The sequence below is a fragment of the Pseudorasbora parva genome, chromosome 3 (genome assembly GCF_024679245.1).
Source record: "Pseudorasbora parva isolate DD20220531a chromosome 3, ASM2467924v1, whole genome shotgun sequence".
In the NCBI taxonomy this organism is placed as follows: domain Eukaryota; kingdom Metazoa; phylum Chordata; class Actinopteri; order Cypriniformes; family Gobionidae; genus Pseudorasbora; species Pseudorasbora parva.
In genome coordinates, this window is record NC_090174.1 from 18,000,556 (window position 1) to 18,025,628 (window position 25,073).

Below are 25,073 nucleotides of genomic sequence, written 5' to 3' on the forward strand. Positions count from 1 at the left end.
AAAGCTGAAGCATATCCTATATTTAAGATTAATCCTCATAAATATGAAGATTTAAATACATCAAAGCTGATGAAAATGTTACTTCTGAATATTGATATTTAACTCTGCAGATCGCCCTGATATTGTGAGTCAGAATGTAAACTGGGCAACAGATGATACGCACAATTAGCCTAGATTAACCCAAAACTAACTTAATTAAAACACCACAGCCCATACTGTTTTCTTCTTTTTTATTATTAGAATATAGACATTAAGATAATAAATTGTACTTTTACTTTTAATACTAAAAGTACATTTAAAATCAAGTACTTTTTTTTACTTTTACTTAAGTAAGATTGTTGTTGTAGTACTTCTACTTTTACTTAAGTAAATATGGCTCTGGTTATTTGTACTTTTACTTAAAGGTCCCATTCTTCGCGATTCCATCTTTCAAACTTTAGTTAGTGTGTAATGTTGCCTGTTAGAGCATAAATAATACCTGTAAAATTATAAAGCTCAAAGTTTAATGCCAAGCGAGATATTTTATTTAACAGAAGTTTCCTTTCAAAGCCTACAGCGAATGGCAGGTTTAGACTACACCCCTTAACTTCCTTCAGGAATGACGTCACTAGAACCGTTTGTTGACTAACCCTCCACCCACAAGTACACGCAAAATAGGGGCCGTGCTCTTGTTGCTCTCCCACGTGGAGAAGAGCGCGCATCTCCCCGTTATGGTAAGAGGCGGGACCTTTCCGGGGAAAGTGTGCTAAGCTGCTGTCCAATCACAACACGGGAAGCGCTGGCCCAATCAGAACTCGTTATGTGTTTCTGATGGAGGGACTTCTTAGAACAAGGAAATCATCAGGCCATAGGACAGAGAAAACAACGCTGTACAGATAAGTCAATTGTGTGACAAAATACTGTGTTTGTTCATGCGAAACATGAACTCATGTTATATTGCACACTGTAAACATAATCAAAGCTTCGAAAACACGCGAAGAACGGGACCTTTAAGTACTGAGATTCAGTACTTCCTCCACCACTGCCATCTGATTTATGAAGCTGTGAGCACCTCTGCAATCCAGGTGTACGCAATACTTGCCCTTGATAAATGCCGCGGCTGAAAACGATCGTCATTAGAATAACACACTCCTATATATTCAAGTCTCTGCCTCCCCCACGCCCTCATTTACGCCATTAAAAAATGTCTTTATTTTAATAAGGATTAAAACGATCATGAATTAGATTATTGATTCATGATTTGGATCGCGTGTCAAACTGCTGAAATCACGCGACATTGGCGATCCGAATCATGAATCAATCCGCTGATTCATGACTGTTTGAATCTTTATTTGAGGTTTGAAAACAAACGCGGAAGAGAAGACAATGCTGAATAAAGTCGTAGTTTTTGCTATTTTTGGACCAAAATGTATTTTCGATGCTTCAAGAGATTCTAATTAACTAACTAATGTCACATATGGACTACTTTGATGATGTTTTTATTCCTTTTCTGGACATGGACAGTATAGTGTCCCTACACTTAGATACGCTGTCGGACTAAATACAAAATATTTTAAACTGTGTTCCGAAGATGAACGGAGGTCTTATGGGTGTGGAACGACATTAGGGTGAGTCATTAATGACAAATTTTATTTTTGGGTGAACTAACCCTTTAAGTACAAAATGTAGAGATTTATTAATAGATTAAATAGATTGTGAAAAAAGTGGACAATACTCTCAATTATTATTTCAAGACCTATTATATTTATTTTATTATTTAAAGTGGTCCAAGTAAAATAATTTTATTTATATGCATTTTAAATGCTTTTACAGCATTAAAAACATGAGAGAAATGTCAACAGTTTAATCCCGGCCAACATTTTGTGTCTCTGTGGGTCGGTCGATACGGTAGAGGAGCTCAGCAGGGAGGAAGTATCCCAGGTACTCCACAGCATTTGGGGTGGTGTCTGTGTAGTAATGGCCACCCTCACCATGGTGACTGAAGCCATGGGTATGCTCCACTCTCAGGTCAAGACCCTGTGAATTGTGAACAATTGAAATTAAATTAGGCACAACAGACTTTAGCTAATATTAAATCTTTAGCAAAGATTCAAAATAATATTGTCAGAAAAATGGAGAGTATGACATTGCTACTGGGATGGTACTCACTGGATCTCTGGACACCATAACAGTTTGAAAGATCAGTGGTGCGCTGACTTCAAAATGCCTGAGCCAGTTATCGATGTCCTCATTGGTATTTAGAGGGCAGGCAGAGAATTCACGTGGCTTTAACACAGAGCAGTGGAAAGTTTACACACACATGTAAGGAACTTCCATAATATATGCTGTAAAAAAAATTTTTTTAAAGTTGAATCATAATCCAAGTTGCTATATAAAAGTAGTTTAACAGTGACTGCTTTTGCAAAAAAAAAAAAAATAAAAAATAAAAAAAAAAAAAAATCACATCATTACATCTGTACACTACACTACTGTACACAAGTACACTACCAATTCAAATTTTGGGATCTGTAAGATTTTTGAAAGGTCTGCTCACCAAAGCGGCAACCTTAAATGGAGAAATAATTTCTCACTCTGCTTAAATATTAATAAGTTGCTTAGTAAAAAGCTCTCTGAACTCTCTTGGTACAGATTGATAAATTGGACCAACGTCAAACACCATCATTATATAATGAAAAGGATTTTTTGTAATCTGTATAAGATCTTTCTACTAGCCATGCTGTGCAGCTTCTACATAAATCATGATACAGTTTCTATGAGTTTGGTCTAAAACCCAGTAGGAAATGTATCAGACCCGTAGGAAATTAATAATATTTTAATATTAATTGATTTAATAATATTAAAATTGATTTTCTGAAAGCCAACATGCAGATACAGAGCAGAATATCCCAGCAGAGATTCTTCTCCTTAGCTTTCCCCACTGCTTCTCTCAGTTGAAGAATCCCTCTATTTTTAAAACCTGATACAAACCCTCCAGACTGTGGATCTTGTGAGTTTTTTCCTAATAACTCCACTGCAAGAGCTCTTCCAACATCAGCTTTCCTATTTAAATAACCCTCGGTTTCTGTTTCCTGGGAATTACAGTAACATAGAACCAGTAACAAGTTTCCATTAGTTAAAAATTGGACATTAACACCCTCTCAAGTTGTATTTACCACTGGTTAGCTAAGGGATAATTTTGATACCCAAGTTTCCGAGTGCGGTGGGCCAAGCTTATTATTTTTGGCTTTGCCCAGCATTGACCTATTTCTGTCGAAATGTTGAAAACAATTTTCAAGTCAATTTCTGGAATATTTATTTTACATATTGAACCATGTCCTATTCATGCACTATTTGGTCTTAATCCTACAAATGTTTCACTGTCATTCTTACAGTCAAATGCTAGTCTTTTGCTTGATAATTGCTAAAAGGCTTATTGCTGTTTTGTTTATTTTCATTGTTGTATTTGAGTGTCTTGGAGCAAACATTCATTATCTTTTTTTTGGGGGGGTGCTTGAGCACCTGCCTCTTTGCCCCTTGGTGCTTGTGCACCTGCCTCTTTGCCCCTTTATGCCCAAAGTGCCCTTTTTGTCAAGGCAAAAAAAAAAAAAAAAAAAAAAGATATATATATATATATATATATATATATATATATATATATATTATATATATATATATATATATATATATATATATATATATATATATATATATATATATATATATATATATATATATATATATATATATATATATATATATATATATATATATGGAGCTGTTGTTTATATTGATGTTTCCTGTATGTTAGTTTGCTGTTTGAGGGAGAAAAGTTTCACGGGCGTAGAGTTACACAGTCTTGTCTTTATTTTACTAAAAACTATTTATACTTTAACCTATTATTTTTATTCTAGTATTTATTTAAAAAACACTGGTAAAGGCTTATAGGCTACTGATTTTTCATCCTCTGAATTAGCCTATATCTGTTTTTTTATTATCATTAAAACTATAACGTTATATAAATTCAGAACAGGTTTAAATCATGTTCATCACAGAGAAAAGTGTAGCTTTAATGATAATTCATCTGTATTTAATTTATTTGTGCAGTTCAGAAAGGTGTTACTATTACGTTTTCTGTCTAAAAGGCCACCGGTAAATATAACATTTATTATAATGGTTTTATATAAAGATTGTATTAAGTTTACCTAAATTAAGTGTTTTTTTTAAAGCCTAATAAATATTGAAATTGGTATCTTTCATTTATACTATAATGCAATGTCATAATGTTTCATAGAGACATTAGTATTAGTGATACTGGCCTTCATTCATAAAAAGATGCCAATACAACACAGATTTACAATATGTTGTCTTTAAATTGTTTTTACATTAATTTGGAGAGTAACTGAAATGTTTACAATATCAGAATATTAAAAACGCCCATGTTTTTAAATCGTGATTTATCTTGATTAATTACATAAAAATTAATTGTGATTAATTAGTTAATTTGTTTAAATCGATTCCCAGCACTAATTTTAATATGAAAAAAAAAAAAAAAAACTTTTTCTGTAACAGTAGTGTTTCCAACAGCAAAATCACTATAGCCTGTAAACTCAATAATATATCTCTGGAAATAATACTTTAAAATGTAATATTAAAAATATCGACGTCAATATAAAATGAACCTGACCTAACATCAAAGTACAGAGTACATGAGATATGGCCCTAGTAGATTTCAGTAAAAGGTATGAAAATACCCAGGTTATGAATATGTTTTTATGCATGTTTATTACAACTGTCATTAAGTGTCATTCGCTAAATAATGTCATTTTTAATGCAAAGATGACATTATTTGAGATGTGTTTGTTATGACAACTTGTAAAGTTTGTCACTATCACTAACAAAGACATCTCAGTCATCTTTGCATTAAAAATGACAATTGAACGAACGACACTTAATGACAGTTGTTATAAACATACATAAAAACTCCTTCATATTCATGACGTGTCATGTCATGATTATGAATGTGTCATGTCAGTCTGATGCCAACACCTTTAAGTAAAGTGTTAACGCTTGTTTTAATGTCTATAGTCTCAGATATACTCCAGCAGTATCAGCAGCAACAACAACAGCAAAGGCAGCAAACCCACTAAAGGATTTATTTAGGAATTTAAGATTAAAAGATTTTACAAGAAAAGGTTTTAGAAATTAATGTTAAAAATCTTGTATAATATTGCTTTTTTGTGTTTTTTTTTTTTTGCTTGTTTTTTATTTTTATTGCATAAATGTAACATGAAAATAGCCACAGATACTGACATGATGTTAAATAAAACTATTCAGTACTGTACGTAATGGGCCACGTTGATTTTGATTAATGACCATGTCCTACCTACAGTTTACTATAACAGCTATTCTTTATAACAGAATCATAAGTATAACAGTTTCTAATCCCAGAGTTATTAATAGGTGGAAAGATTTTTTTATTTTTTTTAACTTTTAAAATATTTTTTTAACTTTTGACCTTTTAAAGGTTTCTTATCAAAACTGCATCACAGCATTTGCTGCCATATCAATACAGAAACATCTGTATTGAAACGCGTATCAGAAAGGAATGTCTGACAATATATTGCTGTATTGATATTTTGAGCACAGCCCGATTAAAAGCCTTGTTCCATGTGCCCCTTTTATACTTTGAGCACCTGCCCCTCCAAGGGTCTCTGCACGGCCCTGAACGACCTGACCTTTTCAGTGTGCGTCCTTATATGACGTGATACACAGCGCGCGCCTTCACCACTGAAAGAGCCGTGCTCACACGCAGGCTATAATGTTGAGAGGAAAAGTAATTTATTTCGTAGAGGTAAACTTTTTATTTCGTTAGAAGTTATGAAGATGATGTTGGCATAATGACACAGACATAGCCACATCCTCTCATCTTGACAGCATTTGTCCAGGCACTTTTTTCTTCAACTGCGCCTGACAGAAGCTTTTTTTTAGCTTTTTTTTAGATTATTACATTTTACAATAAAAGTGTTTATTGTACACTTTACAATAAACACTTTACAATAAATAGCTTTTATAAAACCGGATAAGTCCTGGTGGCCGTTGAGAGTTGCTATGGCATCCGTGAACACATTCGCTGCTGGTGAGGACAGCTTCGACATTTCTGATGCGGCAGACAAATGTGATGATTGCGATTGAAAGTCAGCATATGTAAACACCTAGATCATTTTAGATAACGTCTCATGTGTAAACAGTCCGCTAAATCTTTCAATCGGAATTATTTTAATCGGAATGAGAAAAAAGTGTGCATGTAAACGTGGCTACAGTGCCCATTTGATTCAATTCTCTTCTGAAGACTGCGATTGCCCTGAAAATTATTATGAAATTAAATGTATCAAAAAAATAAAATAAAAAATAGACATTGTATTTTAAAATAATTATGAATGCATGTATTATATTTATATTACTATTTGGCTACTTGTCAATATAAATAATATTTATATGAAAATATTATATGAATTCAAAGTGATTATAATTCATATAATATAAATACAATAAATAATTAGCACCAAAAGATGCACAATTTTATTTCTAAATATTTTTCATAATAAACTGCTTTAATTTGTAAGGAGAGATACAGAGGGTGTGGCTTTATTTCATCTTTAATGGCAGCTGCTTGGTCCAGTTTGGGTTCGCGATCTCTAACCCAGAATAAAATCCAGAGCAGGTTGGTAAAATCAAAGATAAATAATAATATAAAATAATATAAAATACAATTAAAAGTTAGTAATATATATATATATATATATATATATATATATATATATATATATATATATATATATATATATATATATATATATATACATACACATTTTATTTAACCACGTTCTAGGATAACAACTTTTTTTCAAGCTTCTTTTATAACTCCCGCCCGTTCCTGGATATATATCTGCTAACCTGGCCCTACTGAAATGAGCCCTATGCACTATTTTAAACTGAATAAGCCCCAAGCGTGTTTATCTGACAACTCAATCATCAACTCGCCTTCCCAATTGTTCTTAATTTTTGAAAGGTCATGATTTTCAAGAGACATTAGTTGAGAATATAACCGTTATATCAGTCCTTTTTTCAGACAGAGGAGGGTCATTTCCTCCCATGCTGCCTCAATAGGGAGGGCTGGGAAAGATGGGAAAAGTGCTTTAACACAATGGCGTATTTGGAGATATCTAAAAAAGTTACTGCGTGAAAGATCATATTTCTGGCATATATTTTCAAAACTATCAAACCCTTCTTTACAGTACAAGCTTTTAAAACAGGAAATCTGCTTCCTTCCCCACTGAGTGAATGTTAAGTCAAGAGAGGAGGCTGGAAATAAATGATTCTAACAAATAGGGCCTAAGGGGGAGGGGGAGGTGAATTTGTAATGATTTCGAAACTGGGCCCAGATTTTAAGGCTGGACAGTACTATGGAATTAGAGGTAAACCTGGACCACTTTGTGGGCAGGGAGTAGTACACCAAAGCAGAGAGGGATGATGAGTGGCAGGAATGCGCCTCAAGCATACACCATTCTGTGTCTGGCATATGGAGCCAGAATAAAATTTTCTGTAGGTTAGCTGCCCAGTTGTAGTGAACTTGGGAGAGCTAGTCCCCCCACATCACGACCCCTCTGAAGTAGGCCTTTGTTCACTCTTGGAACTTTATTCTTGAAGATGAAGGAGGTAATGGATGAATTAACTGAACGAAAAATTTTGTCTAATAATGGTAGACATTGAAACAAATACAGATACTTTGGGAGTACGTTCATCTTTACCGATTGTACCCTCCCTGCAATAGTCAGAGGCAGATTGCTCCACCTTTGAAAGTCAGCTTTCATTTGGTTAACTAGAGGTGTAAAATTAGCCCCCAGGAGAGAGGCAAAGGAACGCGTAATGTTTATTCCGAGATATCTGAATCCAGAGTGTGTTAAGTGGAAGGGGATTGCTTCTTGTTTAATTTGCATATTCGAATCATTAATGGGGAAGCATTCACTTTTCTAAAAATTAAGTTTGTAGCCAGAAAAAGAACCAAAATTGTTCAATAGTGATACAATTACGGGGACGTTGGTTTCTAGATTGCTTATGTAGATTAGGAGATCATCTGCATACAGAGAGACGCGATGTTCCTCAGTTCCACGCCTAACCCCTCGTAACACCAACGACGACTTCAGTGCAAGTGAAAGAGGCTCAATTGCCACGAATAAAGCGTGGCAATAAAGCAGACGTATCAATGCCAGGAATGTGTCACATTTCCACTCCACCTGGTCAAAGGCCTTCTCTGCATCTAGAGAAATTACAGCTTCTGCAGTCGAAAAGGGACCGGGAGAGTAGATCATGTTAGCAAGCCGGCGAATATTTGAAAAAGAATGACCTTTATAAAGCCAGTCTGGTCTTCAGAGATTACTTTAGGGAGAACGGATTCTAAACAATGTGCCATCCGCTTGGCTAAAATTTTTATATCAACATTTAGGCCGATACTAGCCACAGTTGGCAGGGTCTTTGTCCTTTTTGAGGAGTAGTGTAATCTTGGCTTGCGTGAGGGTTGGGGGCAAGTAACCGTTTCCCAATGATTAATTTAATACTTCTAGCCAAATAGGTGCAAGTTTATCTTTAAATTTCTTAAAAAATTCAGGGGGATAGAGATGCCATGATCTCTAACTGTGTGAGAGGCCGGTCTAACTCTTCCCTATCTCCAGGCTCAATAGTAGGTCATTCTAAATTATCTAAGAAACTGTTCATATTGTAATATCTGATGAGAATTCAGATGTGTAAAGTGTGGAGTAAAATGTAGCAAAAGTATTATTAATTTCCTTTGGATTGGTGACTATATTTTGATCCTGATCTCTTACTTGGGGAATGAGCCGTGAAGCAGCCTGAAGTTTCATAGTTTTCATAGTATTCATAGTAAGTGCTCCGGGTCCGCAATAATAAGTATTCAGCCTTGTTGGTATAGAAGATTAAGCTTAGACTGCAAAGATATCCATTCTTTATATAATACTGGGGAGGGGCTTTCAGAATATTTGCAGTTTAACTTAAAAACTAAATCCGTTAGGTCTTCTATTTGTTTGCGGCGTTCCCTATTGACATGTTCTACATAGGAGAACATTTGTCCTCTTAAGTACGATTTTAAGGTTTCCCAAAGTAGGGAATATGATATACCTTCCTTCTTGTTTACTTCCAGAAAGGTATCTATATTAGTAGACACATGTTCGCAAAATTTCCCATTCGAAAGCAGAAGGGAATTAAGTCTCCAGAAGGATTTTTGTCTAACTTTCAAAGTGAAAGAAAGGTCTAAGATTAGTGGTGCATGATCTGAAATGATGATGGCCAAATATTCAACCGATTTCACTGCTGGGATGAAAGAACTATCTATAAAAAATAGTCTATTCTTGAGAAAGAATGGTGGACATGAGAAAAGAAAGAGAATTGTTTGGAGGTTGGATTTTGAAACCTCCATGGGTCTAGGCAGCCATTACGTCTCAAAGTCTGAAAAGACCCTTGCATTGCAGATGGTGAGGTAGATTTAGGGCTAGATTTATCAAGCAATGAGTCAATTGTGCAATTAAGATCTCCTGCAAGGATCAATCTATGTGTATCTAAATTAGGGAGAGACGACAGAAGCTTGTTTGCAAATTCAGTATCATCCCAGTTAGGGGCATACACATTTACCAAAAGAACTGGTGTTTGAAATAGGAGGCCCGAGACGATGACATATCGACCATTGGGGTCTACAATTATTGCATTTAGTGAGAATTGAATTCGTTTATTTATCAAAATTGCCACCCCTCGTAAACTACTATTAAATTTGGAGTGGAAGATATGATTAACCCGTGCTTTACGTAGTCTGGTGTGATCTTCTAACCGTAAATGTGTCTCCTGCAAAAACAAAACATCAGTTTTCAATTGTTTAAGATGGGAAAAAATCCTAGTACGTTTCACAGGACCATTTAACCCCTTAACATTCCAGGACAGAAACCTAACAGCAGCTCCCCCTAATGGACTTGTACTGCCTGCATTATTTATCATAGAAGACATCTAAAATGTATATGATTAGCCTGAACCACATGATGGAAGTGCCATTGGGATCATGGGTGATGTCGCCGCACACTGTGCGGGGTTGTGTATAAGAAAAATAAAACGGTAATATTAACAAACTAAAAATACAGTTTAACATAGCGGCGTGCATCATTTAAAGATACTATAGTGTTGTCATGTAAATAAAATGTTCCCCAGTCCTCATTGAACTTAAGTTGGGATGGAAAGGAAAGAGAGAAAAAATGAGAGAACGAGAAAAAAGAAAAAGAAAGAAGAAAAAAAACACCCCAAACCTAGATTTTCTTCCTCAAACGAAGAAAACCGCAGGAATTTCCAGATGAAAAACTTCCAAGATATCTGTCAGGATTCCGGTGTGATTTGCTCTAATTGTTTGTTTACCCCTTGTTTCCACATGTACACTCTCTGTCTCCTCCCTCCTCATTATCTCTGATTGTTTTCCACCGTTGTCTCGTGTTCATCTCTCTATTTAATGTCCTGATGTTTTGTTCTCATTGCGCGTTCGTTGTTTCCTCCTGTGTGATCGCTGCCGTGTGTCGTCTGGTTCGTGTTGGTTTTTTGTTTGTTTCTTTTTGTTTTTTGCATTCACCTTTTGTTTTGCCTCCAGGACTCAGCTGAGACTGTGTTTGCCCGGGCCGTTCTCCTTTCACCTGTTTGTTGGATCTCTGTGAGTCTCTCTCTCTCTCGCCCTCTCCTGTGGATTCCTCCTTGGATCTTTGAATTTCTGCTGTCAAGCGTTTCTCGCTACTAGACTGAGCTGCCTTCTTTGCTTCCCTTCGGTACTGCGTATCCTGTGAACTTTCGTTTGTCTTTCAACGTTGCTCATCGGTGTGTCTTGCCTTTAGACTGGATCTGTTTGAGCGTGTATTGAGTTCCAGGGAGCACCGCATTACCGAGATTTCTCCAGCTGCTCTGAGACTCGAGGAGGACTGTTCAGTATCGATTGGGAGCATCGCACTACCGAGTTTTCTACTGCTGCCCTGAGACCCGAGGAGGACTGTTCAGTATTGAGTGACACTTTACCCTGAGATCCGTTATGGAAATTGCCTTCACTGTCTGCTCTCATCTTTCTAATAAACTTGTTAACTTGCATCAGATTCCAAAGTCTCGTTCCTCACAGAACGAACGCGCCACAGAATGGAGTCTGCAAGCGGAGAGTCTGTTCAGGCGGCCTTGGCCCAGCAGGGGGCGAGATTGGACCAGCATTCCTCCTTACTCACAGAGGCTTCCCATGATTTCCAACTACTATCTGGTCGAATAGCTGAGATCCAGAACAGGTTGGAGCAGGTGGCACAGGTTGTTGGGAGAGGAGAGGGTTTTTCTACTGCAGCTGAGAGTCAGAGCGGATCTGACCGTGAGCCTCAGGCAGTTAATCCTCCCAATTATGATGGAGACGCCAAGACCTGCAGAGCTTTTCTATCACAGTGCTCCCTAGTTTTCGCGCTCCAACCTCGGAGGTATGCTGCTGAGGTATCGAAGGTAGCATATCTCCTTACTCTTCTAACTGGCAGAGCGCGAGACTGGGGAATGGCAGTCTGGGAGGCACAGGATCCTTGTTGTTCATCATTTGAGTCTCTTCGTTCTGAGATGATCAAACTTTTCGACCGGACGGTACAAGGTGATTTAGCTGCGGCTGAATTGACCCATCTCACGCAGGATGGATCTTCTGTCACAGATTACGCTATTGAGTTTCGGACCTTTGCTGTGTCCAGCGGGTGGAACGATGCTGCCCAGAAAGCCCAATTTTTGAGAGGTCTCAACGAGAACATACAAGATGAGATCGTGTCATGATCTTCCCGTCTCTTTGGAAGCAGCTATCGATCTGGCTCTTCGAGTCGAGGCCCGTCACAGGTAGCGGAGGGTTCGTCGCTCATTTCAACATCTTCTCTTCGACCCTTCGTTGCGTGCAAGTGACAACACCTCTACATCATCTTCCTCCTCAGGAGAGCCTATGCAACTGGGCCGGCTCCGGCTTACTGCTGAGGAGAGACAACACCGACTCGTTAACAGCCTTTGTCTTTATTGTGGTAAACCGGGGCATAGGGCTCTAAACTGTCCGATAAAAGGGACCGCCCGCCGTTAGCTCCGGGAGTATCGGTGGGCGTTTCTCAGATCAGCTCTTCTCTCGGATCCCATACCTTGCTGGCTGTCTCCATCTACTTTGATAATCATGTGTTTTACTCACAGGCCCTGCTGGACTCCGGTGCCGAGGCGAGTTTCATGGACGCATCTTTAGCCGAGTCTTGGGGCATTCCTGCTGTGCCTCTTACGGATAAATTATCTGCTTTTACATTAAGGGGTCAACACATGGCAGAGATCAGTCACCGCACTCCCTCTGTAAGTCTTTTTGTTTCTGGCAATCATCGTGAGGATAGAGCTGGACGATATGGCCAAAATTTATATCACAATATATTTCTTAATTTTGGTCGATACGATATAATTTCGATATCGATATGAACTATATAAAAGCTTTAGAAAAACTACCATTTGTAGGATTTCTGTACCTACAAACTTCTGAAAAATTAATTTGCCAAGTCTATGAAACCTCCTTCTATAAAACTATATAATATTTTAGAAATAAAAACAGTACAAATAAATTAATGTTCACCTTTTATTTGTATTTAGCCTTTATACGAACAAGAAATGTGAAATCACTGTCAAATAAACATAAGACTCTCACTTCGCAGACGCAGTTTATTGAGCATTTTCTTTTAAGTTTTAAATTTCAGTGAAGAACGATTAATAGCGCTATATTCTCCTTTTATGCAAAACTATACCTTTATCTACTGATGCACAAAAAAATAAATAAAAGAAGACTCAATTCAGTGGCCTATTTGTGCTGTTTGAGATGAGTGCACGCTGCTTTTTGCAAGGCTTTAAAAACGAGCAAATGATACATTTTCGTGAAGCCATGTCTGACCGTCTTTCACAAGCTTTGAAAGGTAATTTAAACGAGAATGAACGTGTTGGTGTTGATACATGTCATTGTGTGCAAATGTGGAAAGTATTAAAACAAATGTGCCACTTGCCTCTTACAAAAATAGTCTACATGGATTATTTTTAACGCTTTGAGGGTGGTTGGGGCTCTCGTCTGGGGCATCGAACAGCGGGTGAGAGAGGCCGGTCGAGGGGTGGAAGTTCCTGAGGGGTGCCCGGTCTGTGGGTTCCCGAGGCGGTGCGCTCCGATGTTGTCCGGTGGTGTCATGAGTCCAGGTTTGTCGGCCATCCTGGGGTTCGGAGAACGTTGGCTACCGTCCGTCAACGTTTTTGGTGGCCTTATATGGGCCCGGACGTCAGACAGTTTGTGTTAGGCTGTCAGGTTTGTGCTCGTAATAAAGCCTCTCATCTATCATCCGTTGGTCTGCTTAAACCTTTGCCCGTGCCCTCCCGCCCCTGGTCTCACATAGCCCTTGATTTTGTCACTGGCTTACCGGCATCTGATGGTAACACTGTTATTTTGACTGTGGTGGATCGCTTTTCCAAAGCAGTTCATTTCATTCCCCTGCCCAAACTTCCTTCTGCAAAGGAGATGGCTCAGTTTCTGATTAACCATGTTTTTCGTTTACACGGTCTTCCGACTGACGTGGTTTCAGATAGGGGTCCTCAGTTCATCTCGCGTTTTTGGCAGGAGTTTTGTAGACAGATCGGTGCTACTGCCAGCTTGTCTTCTGGGTATCACACGCAGACCAATGGACAATGTGAACGGGCTAATCAGGATTAGGGATGGGTACCGAAAACCGGTATTAAACGGGCCCCGGGGGTGAATTTTGAAAGACTGTTGTATCGATAAGCTCGGACGTTATCGGTTCTGCTGTCGGTACTTTTGAAAATACATGTGACCAGAGATAGAGAGAGAGAGAGAGAGAGAGAGAGAGAGAGAGAGAGAGAGAGAGAGAGAGAGAGAGAGAGAGAGAGAGAGAGAGAGAGAGAGAGAGAGAGAGAGAGAGAGAGAGAGAGCGGCGCAAAACGACAGCCCTTATAAGTGATGACGGAGGACAGAACTACACATTCAAACATAGCCTGGTTACACTTTAGATCTGTGATAGTCTGATTTTGATTTTAGCTTTCAAAGATTATAATAATATATACTAACAATATTTATGTCTAGCGCAAGTTTTTAACATTAAATAAAATGAGGCACACAATTCTGAGAAATGACCTCATGGTGCTAATGGTTGAATGGTATGCTAACTGTAGCGGCTCAACAATTTTACCTCCTACCGACCAAAAAATCCAAAGTGCTTCCAGACACGGCTTTTTAGATTTTGAGATGGATTATTCAGATACTCAGTGGTCTGATTTTCACAATAGCCATGACTTCATAGAGAAATGTTCTTAGAGAGGCACCATCAAGTGTTTGGGTTGACTGATCCAGAATGGATGTCAAGACACTTCTTATTGTTTGAATGTGCCTCTTCCAAATCCCACCCATGTGACTGGCTGATGGGGTGTTCACAGTGGCAACAAGTGGGCATGAGCTATATGTGGTGCAAATCCAAAGCAATGGTATAAAAAATATATTTTTTGGTATTTTCTATATGTAGCTAGTGTTGTGCGTTACTAAATAATTTCTGTATTTCCTCAATATTACATAACATTTTAGAGGACTAACAGGTGTTAGTCCCCTCTTAAGGGGCCCTTATAAGATTCCATAATGGAATTTTGAATAATGGAATATCACAAGTGAGTGCGCCTATACGGGGGCGCCGCCGCCGTGAGCGAGCAGGTACACAGAGTCACACAGTTGTCGTCGAAAGATGGATAAAGCAAAAAAGCTGTCGGGGGCTAAAAATGGAAAAAGAAAGAGGGAAAAAGAGATGGTGTGTGAAGGTATGTGACAGCAGCTAAACAAGTGGATAGTGAATGGCAACAGGCAGGCTTTATGTTCATTGAAGGTGCTGAGTGCAAATTCCAGCACAATGCTTCAGTTAAATGGACATACAGTGCGAGATAAGATGTAAGTAGCTAAAGTAAACATTCCATATTTGGCAAATGTTTTGGGATTAAAATGTTAAACTACCGATAAAAATAATATGGCAAACTAATAAACCGTTGTCTGATTTATAACGTATATAATTTATGTGATTTAATGTAATAATTAGCAACTGTCAATGTGAGAGGACAAGAAACATTAATGAATCTGTTTTATTCATATAATGCATAAGATTAATAATGAATTTGTACATATTGTGAATGAATTTAAAAAAAAATCTTAGAAAGTAATTAATACAAAAATATTCTAAATATAAATGTACCCTATGTTTTGTTGACTGCTTTAGGAGGGGAAGAGAGGGCAAGATAAGGACAATGAGTGTAAACGAAAGAGTGATGAAGATGAGAGAGCAGAAATTGACAAATAATTTAATTTAATTTAATAATTGCCCACTGACTTTTTTGTGGCTTTCAAAAGTCTTAAAATGCTTATAGATGTAGATCAGAGAAATTTTCTGGCACTGGGTAGTTGTGCCTCTCGGTGTACATGATGAACTCAAAGCCAAACTCCTTTAGGAGCTCTTGATTTATTACCTTTAGTGCTTCGTCAAATTCTATTTTTCCAACATAACACTAATTAATATATAACTGGCCACTATATCACATGTCTGAGCACACAGTTAAGCTGTTATACATGTACCAAATACAGCATTGCACATATTTTCCATACATAAATCACTCATAAATTTAATTTCTCTTGCTTTTCCCACTTACACAATAATAACGATGTAATTGTCATTTAACAGGGCAAAGTGACTCACCAAGGAATACTGTTCAATGAAGGCCCATTGAACTTTCATCACACAAAATTCCAGAATGGTGCAGCACGTCTCCTTTAAATCCTTTTCTTTACCATTTTTTTAATCAAAAATACACCACGTAAACATTTTAGCAACACACTGTCACTATAAAAGAGTATGTCACCATACACTTTCATATTCCTATTCAATAACTGTTTACTCGACACATCATCCTCAGTGAACCCGTCTTTTGAGTGATACCCCGAACTTTTGAATATTCCAAACTTCACCACACACCAGCAGATTGATGGAGAGGAGACAGAGTGATTAAGCCAATCATTATGTGGGGATTATTAAGAGGCCATGATGGACAGGGCCAATGGGCAAATTTGGGATTTTTAACGACCACAGAGAGTCGGGACCACGGTTTAACTCTTTGACATTACATACCCCTTTTCCACCAGAATGAACCGGGTGCTAGTTCGGAGCCAGTGCTAGTGTCAGTTCTAAGTTGGTTCGACTTGAGAGCCTTCTAAGAACCGTTTTCTTTTCCACATGCTAAGAGCCACAACAGAGCCAGGTCTTACGTCATACCAGAGTCCTGCACGGGTCCATCCCAGACCCGTTAATATTTTAAACCCGTTAATATACCCGTTAAGTGCCCGCAATAAATCACACACGCTAAAATCATTCCAATTAAAATGCTTTATTTTTTTTTAATATTGCACTTCTCTCAACATCAACAGCATCATGAATGGGCTAAAGAAACAGGCTAAAGTGCCTTTATAGACTCGTTGTCAACAATTTTATATACTTCACTCACCAACTTTACTTTTACTTCATCCATTGCTTATCCTGCAACAATCGCTCCATCTGGGCTACGAGTGGCATCAACAAAAGTCACAGTGGTGGTGACGTGATGGATCAAATGGCAAATCGTTGTTGCGTGTATGTGTAATGGTAAATTGGACATAGAAATTGTAATACAGTATGTTTGGGGGGGAAGAAGGACGACCGGATCGTTTTGATCGTTTTTCGAGAACCGGCGAACATTTAAAAGACTTAACCAAACAAAGCGAAAGTAACGCGGCCCCTCACGGACATCTGCCACGCACACACATAATAAAACAAACACAACTCAACGTAAAATCCAGGTCTGGTGATCTCTCGTCCTTATATGCCGCCGAGCTCCCTCGTGAGAGGATTTGAGACCGGTGTGGCTCACAGGTGACACTCATTCGCCATCACGCCCCGGTCTCGCTCGCTCCTCCGCCTCGCCACAGCACAGAAAAATATTGCACATATTATTCATCCGCGCTTCTACCCGCTTGCACGGAATTAATTATCCGCCCGCACCCCGCCCGTGTATTTTATAATTTATGTCACAATCCACCTGTTTTAGCCACTTTTATGCCCGCGGGTACCCCCGTTGCAGGACTCTACTGCTAGCGAGGCAGCGGGAAACACACACACACACACACACACAATTTCCAGGCGTGTTCTATCTAATGCATTGACGCTGCGCAGACCAACCCACATATGATATTCAAATACTGCGTGAGCGATTCAAAAGCATAAGGGGTCGTTGGCGCTCGCTCTACTTTGATGACATACGCAATCAGTCTGCACAGCGCGCGCCGATGCATCTCGAACAAGCCTTCCCTCAGTGGCTCATGGCTTAATGATCCTACATCAGCATTAAAACGCCGCAAATCCAACGCATCTGTGCAGCTCTCCATGATTTGTATAGACGGAGATTACAATCCAGCAGTTGTTAGCTTGATTAGCTGCTATTGAAAAAATGGCGGTCACAGGTTTGTGTTCATCTTGTTGATCACGGTAACGCCGCCCCCAGCCGGTGACGCAAGCGGTTCTTACTTCTAGCCCAGCAATGTTTTGGTGTTACTTAAGAACCACTTTTCCTGGCTCGGAGCTGGTGCTTTGGCTGTGGAAACACAAAGAACCGATTTGAAACTAGGCTCTGGCTCCGATTTAGCACCAGCACTGCCTTGGTGGAAAAGGGGTAACAGTGTCCCCATCACTATACTGGGGTGTTAGGACCCCCACAGACCACAGGGTGAGCACCCCCTGATGGCCTTACTAACACCTCTACCAGCAGCTACCTGGTTTTCCCAGTTGGTTTCCCATCCATGTACTGACCAGGCTCAGCCCTAGCTTCTTTGGCTACAGGGTGATATGGCTGCTGGCTATTAACAGAGAAAAAGAGTTCTGGCTAAAAGGGGTATAGCAGTGGTAGGAGGTGAGGCAAAATCTCACAAGAAAATAACAATAAATACATTTGCACTTAACAGATGTGTTTTATTACCGCCTACACCTACACCTACCCCAAACCAAAACCTACACTTACAATAATGCAAATACGGTAATTAAATGACGCAATATTGATGTGCTTTAACCGTGTGCTTTAACCCTTTAGTCTTTAACCATGCCGCACATAGTGTGATGACATCACCGTTTCACAAAATATACGGATTGGCTGTACACATGAAACGCAAGATTGTCGTTTTCAGATTTATCCACTCTGGGACCCGGTTTCAGAAAATGGCCTCCCAACCAAGAGAAATAGGGAGAAGGTGGGGTGTGTGAAATTGAGCAATAGTTTAATCCATTTAGTTGATCTTTGATGATTGATCTGACTTCCGGGTGAGTAGGGTACGCTGGCACGTTCTGGCTGCCGCATTCTGCCTGCCGCTCCTCTCTCTCAGTTGTGATGCAGCGTGCTTTCTTCATGTTTGCCGGGAAATTATTTTTCTTGGTGTTGGCCTGGTTGCTTTCTATCGGCTCTGTGGACTCACAGATAGGCTCATTTGGAGCTGGTGCAGACGAGGATTTAATGAACATGGCCTTACAGTACACCTCTCGCCAGCTCTTATCCCTGAAGCGGAATTACAATCTGTCGGGGGGACTCCTACGACTGCTGTGACAGGGCTGGATTATTGCGGCCCAAGCGGTATATTCATCGGAGCACAGGACGAAGCTACATCTCTTCCTCCTCATCCTCCATCCCAGTTTTGAACTGCCGACGAAGGACTACAAGACTGTCATCCCCGGGGCTGATCTTACTAACTTTCCTGCTCTGCCGTATGAGCAGCATTTCTGTGATGCGGCGTCTCAAAGCCCTTTAAAAGCCGCGTTACTGAACGCACGCTCTGTGAATAACAAAGCTCTATTACTGGCAGATTTTATTATGGACAAGAAGCTTGACTTGATTTTCATCACAGAAACATGGCACAAACAGGACGATTGTTTTCTTTTTAATCAGCTGACTCCAGCGGGCTTTGGACTCATTGACGTTTCACAAATTACAGGTAGAGGTGGTGGTATTATAGTGTGTATATATAAGTGTCCATTCCTCCTTTTAAAACTTTTGAAAGTCTTGTTTTAAATGTGTCTGATACTCACTCTGCTCTCCATTCTGCCATGGTCACCATCTATCGACCTCCTAAACTGAATAAGGACTTTCTGTCTGAGTTTGCTGATCTTCTTTCTACATTGTCCGTCAGATTTAAGAGAATTTTGATTCTGGGTGATTTTAACTTGCATGTAGATCAGAAAGCCTGTCTCTTGGCCAAGGATTTTCTATCACTCTTGGACTGTTTTAATTTTTTTCAGTTTGTAAATGTCCCCACTCACTGTAAAGGACACACGTTAGATTTAATTATTGCAAATGACTCATCTCTTTCTAATCTCTCTGTTGTGGATGCTGGACTTTCTGATCATCTAGCTATCTTTTTTAATATTGAGACATTTCATTCTAGTAGAGAGACTTCACAAATTATTTCTTTCCGTAAATGGCAATCAATTGATCATGCTACCTTTGCAAACTCCATTGTCTCTTCTTTAGTTGGCATGTCTTCTGCTCCTCTTGATGATACAATTACAGCATTCAATAATGTCCTTACAGCCAACTTGGACATCTTTGCACCCATAAAAACACGTAATGTTTCATTTGCACAGTCAGCCCCCTGTATAATGGTGACTTGCGTAGACAGAAGGCTGTGTTTCAGAAATTAGAGCAAAAATGGCATCACTCTGGTTTATATGTGTTCCACCAGGCATGGAAAGATTGCTTGTCAAACTACAGAATAGCCATTAAAACTGCAAGATCTACCTATTTCTCAAACATTATTGATAATAATCAAAGCAATCCCAGGAAGTGCTTTCATACAATTAACAGTCAGCTTAAAGCAGATGGGCTCAGTTCTCTGACTTTATCTGACGGGCTGTGTAATAAGTTTCTCAAATCTTTCATTGAAAAAATGTATAATATTCACACAAATATCCATTCTTTGCAGTCTGCAGATCTAGCAATTAATACTCCTAGGTTCTCTGGCATTCCTTTAAATCCAAATTTACTTTATTACAACCTGAGATGCTCTGCAACCAGGTTTCTGGTATGAAAGCCACCACTTGTATACTTGATCCCATGCCTGATAGCCTGTTTAAATCCTGTTTTGGTCTTTTATGTCCCTCAGTTCTTGCTATAATAAATGACTCTTTGTCAACTGGGGAGGTGCCAGCAGCACTTAAAACTGCTGTGGTTACTCCTGTTTTAAAAAAGCAAAATTCTGATGTTCAAAATGTCGAATAATCGTCCAATCTCAAACCTATCATTTCTGTCTAAAATCTTGGAGGGTGTGGTTGCAGCTCAATTAAACAAACACTTAATTTAAAATAAACTATTTGAGCCACATCAATCAGGATTTCATAAAAATTACACAGCACTGAGACTGCGTTGGTGAAAGTCGCTAATGACTTACTAATTGCCTCCAGGTCCACGTCCATTCTCATTCTCTTGGATCTTAGTTCAGCCTTCGACACTATGTCCTACTACTTAATCGCCTCGAACATGTATTTGGCTTGTCAGAGACGGTTCTTGACTGGTTCAAGTCCTATTTCACTGACCGTAGTCAATTTGTTTTTATGGGTGGTTATAGGTCCAAGGTTGGTTCTGTTCATATAGGTGTTCCACAAGGGTCAGTCTTGGGTCCTCTACTCTTTAATGTACATTTTTTCCACTTGGTCAATTACTACAATCTCTCAACCTTAACTATCACTTTTATGCTGATGATACACAGATTTATATCCATACTAGACCGGGTCAGCAAGTGTACGTTGGGCATCTTTCTAACTGTATTGCTGAGATAAAGAGTTGGATGTCCAATAATTTTCTGTCTCTAAAGAGCTCAAAAACAGAAGTCATGCTCCTTGGATCTCCACATCAACTGCGAAAGGTTGGGTCTCCTACTCTGTCTGATAAATAAAATCTTTATGCTGGCCTATAAATCTCTGCACAATCTGGTACCTGAGTATTTAACTGACTTATTAATCCCCTACACACCACGTCGCAATCTGCACTCCTCTCAGAGTGGTCTTTTGGTTATTCCGAAGACACGGCTTCATACGTGGGGTGACCGAGCATTTTCTGTCTATGCTCCTACGCTCTGGAATTCTCTCCCGGCCGATATCAGGGAAGCAAATTCATTAGTGACTTTTAAATCTCTTCTTAAAACATTTTATTTTAGGATTGCTTTTACATGAACTTGATTTTATGCGTTTATTTTCTTGTTCTTACATTGTGTTTATTCATTTGCTGTTATGCTTGTCTGTAAAGTGCTTTGAGAAACCTTTTAAAGGCACTATACAAAATAAATATATTATTATTATTATTATTATTATTATTATTATTATTATTATTATTATTATTATCATCATCTTCGGTAATTTGCCCGGATCATAATCAATCAATCAGTTCATGGAGTGACATGGACATTTCATCCAATTTTATACTCAGACCGGTCATAATTCGTATAATTTCACCAGTCTGACCCCTGCGCCTCCACAGTCCGTGCTGAGATGTTACGGTTCAGTTCATTGATCTGTATCACTCTCTGATCTAATACCTTCAGTCGGTCACGCACATCCCAGAAGAACTATCCCTTTAATTTCCACAGACAGCGGCTGGGTGAATTTACAGGCAGCTGTCTTACAAATCTTCCAATATGTCAGAGCAATTCCAAGACCGAGGAATAGGGAACCCACTATCAAAAATCCAAATATCAATAAGTCCTCCACGGATGGAATCGTTTAGAAAATTTGTTTTGGATTCCGATCATCGGTTCCAAACACGCAAGTTTTGGTTTCCATGGCCACCTGATTTTCGGAAGTGCTTGCCACGCCTGCTTGCTCTTACAGCCATGGAGCACGGTAAGCAGCGCTCTGAAGTGTGGATTTATTTCACTTTTAAAAAGCCTGGGTTGGCACAGTGCAACTAGTATTGTCAAAAATATCAATACTGAAATATCTGAAAAGATATGATACTCTGCGTATCTGAGAGCTGCGCTCTCCTCTCCAACCGACAGCAAGTTGACACTCACCCTCATATTCTCATTCAGCCCTGTTAACCCTCTGAACACGGCAGACGTGCATTCTGCTGGACTTTTCCTCATGAAAAATGTGTTAGTGTTAGTGTGTGATCGGTCTGAATTTCAGCTTATTATTGGTCAAATACACTACAAAAATTTATCAGCGCACATCTTGAAGAGTATTAACGTAGGCAGCAGTTATTTGTTATTCAAACTACAAAAAGACAAACGATCACACTGCTTTGAATGATCAACGTGTGAAACTTTAATGGTTTCATCTGTAGGCTATTTAATTTTTTACAAAGAACATTATCCAATGTTATTTTACATGTAATTACTTTGCATTTCTTAAATTCAGTTTCTTACTTGAATGTTAGATTTACCTGAAAAAATAAAGCAGTCTATTTCATTTGTATCTTTTATTCTATTGTATTTATTTGTGCTATTGTTTGTAATCTGTTTATTTGTTCTTATTTTATTACTGTTTACTCGTCTTTTTAAATTTAATTTACCATTCGAAATCAAGCTTCCTTGTGCTGTGTGTAAGCTATTACAACACAATTACCCCGTTTAAAAAAATACATGGAGTTAGCAAATATTTGTGAGATAATTTTAATAGTAGGCTAATTGATTAATGTTTATATATGAAAAAAAGCTTAAAAGCTTTATTATATAAAGTGATCTCTTCAGAAGAAATATTTGATTGCCTAGACTTTCAATAGACGGACAAAAAAAATATTATATTAAAAATATCTATTTGACAGTATATGCAGTGTTTTTTTTCCATGTGGTATTGAAAATTAGCCTAGAAATCTAGACGCACCCTAGCGGCAGCAAATTTATTCTGCCTGCAAGTGTCGTCTAGGAACTCTCAATACCTTTCTGAGCTGTATTCCTCACAATCTGGACGGGCCAATCACATCGTGTATAGAGTCGGTGGGCGGGGCCATAATGACGACGGCCGAGTTGCGTTTGCGTGCTTCTTGTAAACACAGAAACTTACGAACGGCGGCGGTCTTTTGAATCAGCTTTGACTGCGATTCTGGAAGACTTGGAGTTAAGCTTTTCTCTGAGAAAAGAACAAAGAACGGCACTGTTAAAAGTGCATTCTTAAAAAACTGCATTCTTAAAAAGGGAAGATGTGTTCGGAGTTTAGCCGACCAGATACGGTGAATGTTTAATCTATCAACAAGCTCTGCTTCACCTCCATTGCTCTGGTTGGTGTAGCGCTATCCTATCGCGTGCAGAGGGAGTTTGAAAGACGACCGTTTATCCCGCCCCTTGGATTAAGTTTGTCTTTGGTAAGTTTCCAGACCAAACATCTTGATGTGGGTCTGGCTTGTCAGGCTAATTGAAAATAGCATTGAATATCAATGTGACATGTTTTGACTCCACCCCTCAAAGAATCGGAATCGAGAATCAAAAATCGAAAAGAACCAGAATCGAAAGTAAGGATTGCAATCGGAATCAGAATCGTTCAAATCAAAACGTTGCCCAACCCTAGCTTCAAGGCATAGGACTTGCCAGTTGTTCCAGGTGTCCCACATGCAGCCTGTGGCGAAGGTCCCATCCGGGCAGGTGGGTTCTCCCAGTGCACCCTTCCTATTGGGAAAATCTTGTCAATCGCACTGAGTGACCAGTTAATCATTTCCCTTTCAGTCCAGCAAGCAGGGGTTCAGAGAAAAAGTTTGACAAGACAAAAAAAGAGCAATCGCTAGAGCGGAGCAGTGAGAAAACACACCTGCCCTGTATGAGAACAGGCAGTGGAATAGGATTTCTGACCTGTAAGGTTGCCAGAATAATAATCATACACTGTTTGTTTATAGGCCAGAGGAGAACTGGCAGCCGCCTGAGCCTGGTTTCTCCCAAGGTTTATTTTTTGGTTCCTTGCCACTTTGGCTTTGCTTGCTCAGCTGGGGACACAAAATTTTCAATTAAAGTTTTCAACGAAATATCCAAATAAAATTAATTACTAAATTAACTGTATGAACTTTATTACTGATCTGCCCACATTGTCGCTATATGATAAATTGAAACGAGCTGATGACATCACTGTTCTCTCCAGAACGACTGTACAGCCGTATCAAATTTTATTGCAATATTTTTCTACTTTTGAAACAATCGTCATTTTAAAAGAGCTATAAAAATTAAGTTGACAAGATGCATATGAACTTTAATGACATCAAATTCTTAATCTGTAGGGTTTAATATGGAGTTGCCCCACCCTTTGAAGCTGCAGCTTCAACTCTTCTGGGAAGGCGTTTCACAAGGTTTAGGAGTGTGTTTATGGGAATTTTTGACCATTCTTTTAGAAGCTAATTTTTGATGTCACGCACTGATCTTGGATGAAAAGGCCTGTCTTGCAGTCTCCACTCTAATTCATCCCAAAGGGGATCTATTGGTTTGAGGTCAGGACTGGCAGCTGGCAGGACTGGCAATATATAAATATTACTTCTACATCACAATACTTGAGTTTATTTGATGGGCATTGAATGGGTGCGTATGGTGTTAGGCAACATATCAAACGGGTCTGTTTATGTTGCATGGTTTATGGAAGCAAGTAGGTTTCTGAGGTGAGAGACCCAGGCGCTCAGCGCTCATCAACCCCAGCGAGAGCAGCCTTAACTCGGCTCGTCCTTCTGATGACTGCCGCTGCCTGGCAGAAGCCCCTCCCATGACGCAAATTCGCGTCTGTTGTGTAGTGAATGAAGCGAATGGAGTCAAAATGTTCACGCGTCCATGTTCGCGCGAATAGCGCTATTTATTCTCGTCACTCGCGTCTGGTATGAACACAGCATAACTGTTGTGTGCGCTAAACCGGAACTGAGATACCGTCAACCGGAAGTATCAAGTGTCATGGCGACGCCCACTAAGACTCGCAGGAAAGTTG

The 25,073-nt window shown here is 39.1% G+C and overlaps 1 protein-coding gene across 1 annotated transcript in view; it reads right to left on the minus strand.

The window, feature by feature from the left end:
* Window positions 1–1,720: 1,720 nt before the first annotated feature.
* The window catches only part of c3h11orf54 (chromosome 3 C11orf54 homolog), a 127,194-nt gene continuing 103,841 nt past the window's right edge, over window positions 1,721–25,073 (minus strand). Inside the window, exons 7-8 of the mRNA XM_067437956.1 lie at window positions 2,149–2,265; window positions 1,721–2,016 (exon numbers count right to left, since the gene is read on the minus strand). Coding sequence (XP_067294057.1) covers window positions 1,843–2,016; window positions 2,149–2,265 — 291 coding nt within the window. The 3' untranslated portion in view covers window positions 1,721–1,842. The remainder of the gene's footprint in view (window positions 2,017–2,148; window positions 2,266–25,073) is intronic.